The following is an 8240-nucleotide window of genomic DNA, read 5'->3' as shown; positions in this document are numbered from 1 at the left end:
GGGCGTAAAACCCCAAAGTGCAGGGCGCCAGGCTCTGAGATTGAGGCTGCCGAGCACAAAGGTTGGGCCTAAACTCCCACAGTGCGGGGCGCCCGGCTCAAAGGTCAATTGAGTTAGAACAATCTCTGTCCCGCCCCCCTTTTACAAAAGAATACACCAGGTGCGCTAATGCCTAAGGCCATTAAAGTCACAAAAAGACCTTCGGAGGAAGAGATACAATCGGCACACAAGTTAGTGATCTTAGCCTAAAGAACAATCACCTGAGTTGATAGTACACGAGTCACGATGTTAGCTTAGAGGAACAATGCCTTAGTTTATGATTTTAGTTTCAGGAACAGTTAATCTTAGTTTATTGGGAACTAAACAATAATGATGCCTTTTAAGTTAATGATTTTAGTATACGTTGTTAATGTACCTTAAACAATACCACTGCCTACGTGCAGGAATGTATAAGCTAATGGGTTAAAATCATATAAATTAACTGCAAGAAATAAACTCGTCGTCCACTCTTGACCTAGCGTCTTGCGGGCTAGAGTGAGACCCTCTCAACCCCAACTTTTCTTGTCTTGCTGTCTTTTGTTACGTCTTTCCTTTTCTCAGTCCTGCAGCACAGGTTTCTGGACCTGATCGATTGTCGGCTGGCTCCGACAAGTGGCGCCCGAACAGGGACCTGAAATCTGAAAGGAGTTCGCTGCAGTGACCGCCGCGGAAGAGAACGGAGAGCTCTCGGATTTAAAGTGAAAGTAAGTTTCCGCGGGGAGTGTATTTGAGAGTATGGGGCAAAATAATAGTAAAGGTTTATTTGTACAAATGCTCAGAGTAATGTTAAGAGAAAGAGGAATTCAGGTCTCGAAACAACGTTTAGAACAATTCTTGGTATTTGTAGAAGAAATTTGTCCTTGGTTTCCAGAACAGGGCACTGTTAATTTAGAAACTTGGAAGGTTGTTGGAGTTCGCCTAAGAGACTATTATACTGCCAATGGTCCAAATAAAATGCCAGCTACTACACTTCCTTTGTGGCAGCTAATTAGAGATTGTCTCGACCCAACCACTGAGGGAGAGAAATTTGATACTGTAAAAATAGAAAATATTGAGCCTTCCGCTCCTACTAATCCAGATTTTAAAGAAATTCCTTCTGTTCCTCCTGCAGTAAATGCAACCGATAGTCCTTTTGATTCAGAACTAGATCCAGCTGATCAAGAGGAGTTAGAGGATCAAGCTGCCCGTTACCACAAGGATGAAGATCCTTGGGGCATCTTTTTTGAGGAAAATAAAACTTTTGACATGTCTAAATTTAAAGATATTATTACGGAATGTGTTCAACAGAATCTTTCTAAGAAGGAGCAGAAAAAGCCGCCAATAATTTCGTCTCCTCCTCCTAGTTATTCTTCACAGGAGGAGAAGGCATCAAAATTTGTTGTTTTAAGTCCTTTACAAAAGGCTTTGCAACAAGCTAGTAAAGAAGGAGAACACATTCCTGGTTTTTCTTTAGTATATCCCGTCCTTGAGGATGCCCAACAGCAGAGATACTATGAAACTATTCCTTTTAAACAGTTAAAAGAATTAAAAATGGCTTGCGCTCAATATGGACCTACTGCGCCCTTTACACAAGCCATTGTTGAAAGTTTAGGAAATCAATATTTACCTCCAAATGATTGGAAGCAAGTGGCACGTGCCTGCCTATCTGGTGGAAATTATCTACTTTGGAAATCAGAATTCTATGAAAATTGTGCAGTTACAGCTAGTATCAATCAGAGACAGGGCATCCAAGTTACATTGGAGCAGTTAACTGGAGAAGGACAATATCAAGATATTCACTCACAATTGGGTTATTTGCCCAATGCTTACCCTCAAATAAACGCAGCAGCTTTAAGAGCATGGAGAAAGCTGCCCAATTCTGAGAATAAAACTGAAGATTTGTCCAAAATTCGGCAAGGGCCTGACGAGCCATACCAAGACTTTGTTGCTCGTCTTATGGAAACTATTGGTAAAGTGATAGGAGACGAGCAAGCAGGATTGGTTTTGGCTAAGCAATTAGCTTATGAGAATGCTAACTCTGCTTGTCAGGCCGCTCTAAGACCATACCGAAAAAAGAGTAATTTAGCTGATTTTATACGAATCTGTGCTGACATAGGACCATCCTATGTCCAAGGAATTGCTTTAGCTGCAGCTTTACAAGGAAAAACAGTTAAAGAGGTTTTGTTCCAACAAAACCGCCCAAAGAGAAATTATCAAGGAACTTCCAGGGTAGCTGGCCCTCCTGGTAGTTGCTATGCATGTGGGCAACTAGGGCATCGAGCAAATCAATGTCCCAAAAGAGGGCAACAACCGCCTGGTCGAGAGATATTAGTAACCAGTCCTGGTCTATGTCCAAAATGTAAAAAAGGAAAACACTGGGCTAAAGATTGCAGATCTAAGACTGATATAAATGGACAACTTCTGAACCAGGGAAACTGGGTGAGGGGCCAGCCCCAGGCCCCAAAACAATGCTACGGGGCAATTCAGGAGACCTCTCAGGTCAGCCACAATCCGTTTCTTCCCGACCAAGTATTTCAGACCTCTATAGAGCAACCCCAGGGAGTGCAGGACTGGACCTCTGTGCCACCACCTACACAGTATTAACCCCAGAAATGGGAATGCAAGCCCTTCCTACTGGAATTTTTGGGCCTTTGCCTCCCGGCAGTGTAGGATTATTATTAGGGCGTAGCAGTACAACTATGAAAGGGCTACTTGTTGCTCCAGGAGTAATCGACTCTGATTTTGAAGGAGAGATCAAGGTAATGGCTCACTCTCCTCGAATGATAACGGCCATTCCTGCAGGCCAACGTATTGCTCAATTAATCTTGTTACCTACTCTTACTGTTGGAAAGAACAAGTCTAATTTTAAGAGAGGCACTGCAGGCTTTGGTTCCTCTGATGCTTATTGGGTTCAACAGATAAGCAATCAGAGACCTGAGTTAACCTTAGAGATTCAAGGCAAAAAATTTAAAGGCATTCTAGATACTGGAGCAGATATTTCTGTAATTGCTGCTTCCCACTGGCCTGAACACTGGCCAAAGCAAGTTGCTCTCTCTATGTTACAAGGAATTGGTCAGTCTCATAATCCAGAACAAAGTTCCGCTTTTCTTTCCTGGAAAGATGAGGAAGGACATTCTGGGATATTTCAGCCATATATCCTTCCAAATTTACCTGTTAATCTATGGGGAAGAGATATCATGTCAAATATGGGAGTATTTTTGTATAGTCCTAATCCTACGATTTCTCACCAATTGATGTCACAAGGACTATACCCAAATCAAGGTTTAGGAAAGCATAACCAAGGAATTATTCAACCCCTACAGGTTATAGGAAAAAGAGATAGAAAAGGTTTAGGGCATTTTTAATGGGGGCCTTTGATCATCCTGCAGCTCATGCAGACCCTATCGTATGGAAATCCGATCAGCCTGTGTGGGTTCCTCAATGGCCCCTTTCTCAAGAAAAAATTGCCGCTGCTAAACAATTGGTGCAGGAACAATTGGACAGTGGGCATATTGCTCCTTCTAATTCGCCTTGGAATTCTCCTATATTTATTATAAAAAAGAAATCTGGTAAATGGAGATTGTTGCAAGATTTACGTAAAGTAAATGAAACTTTGGAATTGATGGGTCCTTTACAACCTGGTTTGCCTACTCCTATGGCGATTCCTGAAGGAACTTATAAGATTATTATTGATTTAAAAGATTGTTTTTATACTATTCCTCTATATCCTGATGATTGCAAGAGATTTGCATTTAGTGTTCCTTCTACAAATTTCAAGGAACCTATGCAACGTTATCACTGGCTGGTTTTGCCTCAGGGTATGGCAAACAGCCCCACCTTATGTCAAAAGTTTGTTGCTAGAGCGTTACAGCCTATTCGTCTGAAATACCCAGACGTTTATTTGATTCATTATATGGATGATATTTTAATTGCTCACTCTCAAGAAGGTTATTTACTAACTGTATTTGATCAAATGTTGATTTCTTTAAAAACTGTTGGCCTTCAAATTGCTGATGAAAAGGTTCAGCGATATTGTCCATATGCATATTTGGGATTCCGTTTACATAATTTTACTTTTCAAACACAAAAGATTCAGCTACGTACGGATTCCCTCTTAACTTTAAATGATTTTCAGAAGTTTTTGGGCGATATTAATTGGATTCGTCCCTATTTAAAACTTTCAACTGGAACTTTAAAGCCTTTGTTTGACATTCTTAAAGGAGATACTAGTCCTCGCTCTCCTAGAAAACTGACTGCTGAAGCTTCTTTGGCTTTACGTGAAGTAGAACAAGCCATTGAAAATCAGCAATGTACTTACTGTGATTATAATCAAGAATGGGGACTACTTATTCTACCCACTCCTCATATGCCAACTGGAGTGCTTTATCAGCATAGTCCTATGTATTGGATACATATGCATGTGTCCCCTTCAAAAGCTTTAGCTGCTTATCCTGATTTAGTTTGCTCCTTAATTGCTGAAGGACGCTCTGCCTCAACCTTATATTTGGGAAGAGATCCACATTATATTACAGTTCCATATACCGGAGAGCAACAAGCTCATTTGCAACAATTTAATGATTCTTGGGCTCTTGCTCTAGCTCATTTTACAGGGCGCATTACTACCCATTATCCAGCTGATAAATTGATTCAATTTGCAAAGTTGCATCCATTTCTATTTCCAAAGAATACTGTTCGCTCTCCTCTTTCTTCAGCTATTACCGTATTTACTGATGGATCATCTAATGGTATGGCTGCCTATATCATAAAAGAGGAAACGGTTTCTTGGCAGACGTCGCAAACTTCAGCTCAAGTTGTAGAATTACTTGCAGTTCAGGCTGCTTTAATAGCAGTTCAGCATGTGCCCTGTAATCTTTTTTCTGATAGCCAATATATTATTCGTGCCTTACAAATTTTAGAAACTGTTCCCTTTATTGGCACTGTTAATTCCTATGTCAATCGTTTGTTTTTTGATGTGCAGCTTCTTATCCGCAGTCGCCGTCATCCTTGCTATTTTGGTCATCTACGGGCACACACTAATTTACCTGGCCCTCTTTCTGAAGGCAATGCTAATGTTGACCGAGCTACTCAACTTTTTCCAGCCCTTGAGGCAGCAAAACAATCTCATGCGCTCCATCATCAAAATAGCCATAGTTTGCGGCTGCAATTTAAAATCCCTCGTGAAGCTGCTCGTCAAATAGTAAAAACCTGTTCTTCCTGTCCTACTACAATTTCTGTCCCTCACTATGGAGTAAATCCTCGGGGACTTTTGCCTAATCACCTCTGGCAAATGGACGTTACTCATATTAAAGAATTTCGTAACACTCCATTTGTCCATGTCAGCATTGACACTTATTCAGGTTTTATCCATGCTACTTTACAAACTGGAGAAGCAAGTAAACATTGTATTAATCATCTTTTAAAATGTTTTTCTGTCATGGGCCAACCTCGTGTGCTAAAAACCGACAACGGCCCTGGCTATACTAGCCGAATGTTTCAACGCTTCTGTCAAACCTTAAAAATAGAGCATAAGACTGGAATTGCCTACAACCCTCAAGGGCAAGGTATTGTGGAGCGCTGTCATCAAACTCTTAAAAACCAAATTTTAAAGTTAAAAAAGGGGGAACTATATCCCCTTACTCCACAAAACTATTTACATCATGCTCTTTTTATTTTAAATTTTTTAACCTATGATATCAAAGGCAATTCGGCTGCCCAGCGTTTTTGGAATAAAAAACCTTCTCACCATCCTTTGGTGAAATGGAAGGATCCATTAACCGGTCAATGGGCTGGCCCTGATCCAGTTTTAATGTGGGGAAGAGGCCATGTTTGTGTTTTTCCACAGGATGCCGAAACGCCACGTTGGTTACCGGAAAGGCTGGTACGTCAGGCGGAAAAGAATAATGCTATCCAGACTTCGACGATGTCACCTTCAGACCCTACCGACAGAAATACAGGTGCAGCAGTTTGTTCAACAAGCGAATCAGATAGCGAAGACGACTGAAAATCCACCTGTGTCACTGATGTTCTTAATTGTGAATTTGGCATGTTCTATTACCTTGTCATCTTTTCCTGGCGCTCACGCCAATGTATTTTTGTCATGGGCTCAATCTTACGCCGACTTTCATAATACATCTGATTGTTGGGTATGTAGTGCCATGCCTTTATCTGTTGGTAGTTTGCCTTGGTGGGTTATGCCTGTTACTAAACATGAATTTCACGCTATTTGTGAATTGTTATTACAACAGCGAGAGAAATATGGTGGGTTATATTCTCAAAATGTCTCTGCGCTTGCCTGGTGCTCTATAAAAGTCATGCACTCAGAATTCTTTTTCGATCTTAACGCTACAGAAAAGGAGGCTATAGACTTATACCATAAGGCCCCACCACAAGCAAAGCAACTAGACGCGGATATTTCTGGACGTCTTACAGGACAATTCTATCAAATATGGGACCAATATATGTGGATCACCCCAGAAACTGGACAATTGGCAAATCCTGCAGATATTTGTTGGGAACAAAGAGAACAACCATGTGGATTTAATGAAAAGACTCTATCAAGAAAGGACTGGAAATATTTGGGATTTTTATCTCAAAGATTTTGTAAATGGACCATAGATGTTACATTTACATGTAAAAAGCCTTTTGTATGGCCCGGTTCAGACTGGAATAATCCAGGCTATCGTTGGGTCGCACCTAATGGGACAAAATGGATCTGTGGAACAAATGTTTGGCCTTGGTTACCCTGTGGTTGGGTAGGACGGTGCACGTTGGGATTTGTTATAGCACCTGGCAGAATTGTAAAATCTGTACAAGGGGTTCCGGCTAATATGCCTAATCTACATGCTCGATGGACTCGATCAGCATTTAAATGGTATGACTATCTAGCTGCTATTTTTGTCCCTTCTTTAGGAACTGTGGATATTATGACAAAAGTTAATGCGTTGACTAATTTTACTCAGAAAGCTTTGATTGATGTAAAACATGCTGTGGAAGAAATTAATGATGAACAAAAACTTATGAGGAAAGCTGTATTGCAGAATAGAATGGCTCTTGATATTCTCACTGCTGCGCAAGGAGGAACTTGCGCTATTATTAAGGTAGAATGTTGTGTGTTTATTCCTGATTTGTCTGCTAATATTTCTCAGGCAGTAGATGATATGCAAGAACAAATTAAGAATATGGATGCTCCAACGCCTTTCTTACCAGCACAATGGTTTGATTGGTTCAAGAGTGACTGGTGGAAACATGCTCTGGTGATTGTCATAGTAATTTTGATCCTGATTTGTGTGGCCCCTTGTATACTCTCTTGCTTATCTGAATGTCTGACGCAACGTTTGCTTGCATTTTCCCGCATTCATCGTCCTCCGCCATACAGCACCTAGGTTTTTATTTAATAAAACTAAAAGGGGGAGTTGCGGGGAGCCACTCGTGACGGAGGGCTGCCGCGCACAGAACTTGGGCGTAAAACCCCAAAGTGCAGGGCGCCAGGCTCTGAGATTGAGGCTGCCGAGCACAAAGGTTGGGCCTAAACTCCCACAGTGCGGGGCGCCCGGCTCAAAGGTCAATTGAGTTAGAACAATCTCTGTCCCGCCCCCCTTTTACAAAAGAATACACCAGGTGCGCTAATGCCTAAGGCCATTAAAGTCACAAAAAGACCTTCGGAGGAAGAGATACAATCGGCACACAAGTTAGTGATCTTAGCCTAAAGAACAATCACCTGAGTTGATAGTACACGAGTCACGATGTTAGCTTAGAGGAACAATGCCTTAGTTTATGATTTTAGTTTCAGGAACAGTTAATCTTAGTTTATTGGGAACTAAACAATAATGATGCCTTTTAAGTTAATGATTTTAGTATACGTTGTTAATGTACCTTAAACAATACCACTGCCTACGTGCAGGAATGTATAAGCTAATGGGTTAAAATCATATAAATTAACTGCAAGAAATAAACTCGTCGTCCACTCTTGACCTAGCGTCTTGCGGGCTAGAGTGAGACCCTCTCAACCCCAACTTTTCTTGTCTTGCTGTCTTTTGTTACGTCTTTCCTTTTCTCAGTCCTGCAGCACAGGTTTCTGGACCTGATCGATTGTCGGCTGGCTCCGACACATAGGTGTGTGAATTATTTCTAGGCTCTGTATCTGTTTTTATTCATTATATCACTGTGTCAATGCCATGTTGTTTTTATTACTGAATGACTGTAGTATAGTAAGGTATCCGGGA

The 8240-nt window shown here is 41.2% G+C and overlaps 1 protein-coding gene across 1 annotated transcript; it reads left to right on the top strand.

Moving 5' to 3' along the window:
* The first annotated feature begins 628 nt into the window (after positions 1-628).
* Positions 629-7652, top strand: LOC140693498 (endogenous retrovirus group PABLB member 1 Env polyprotein-like). The gene is made up of 2 exons (XM_072957320.1): positions 629-743; positions 5861-7652. The coding sequence occupies exon 2, from the start codon at positions 5862-5864 to the stop codon at positions 7398-7400; it is 1539 nt and encodes a 512-aa protein (XP_072813421.1). The 5' UTR covers positions 629-743; position 5861; the 3' UTR covers positions 7401-7652.
* Positions 7653-8240: the final 588 nt, after the last annotated feature.

The sequence above is a fragment of the Vicugna pacos genome, unplaced genomic scaffold, assembly GCF_048564905.1.
Source record: "Vicugna pacos unplaced genomic scaffold, VicPac4 scaffold_19, whole genome shotgun sequence".
Taxonomy (NCBI): Eukaryota; Metazoa; Chordata; class Mammalia; order Artiodactyla; family Camelidae; genus Vicugna; species Vicugna pacos.
Note: the sequence above shows the minus strand (reverse complement) of the source record. Positions and strands in the feature narration are given on the sequence as shown.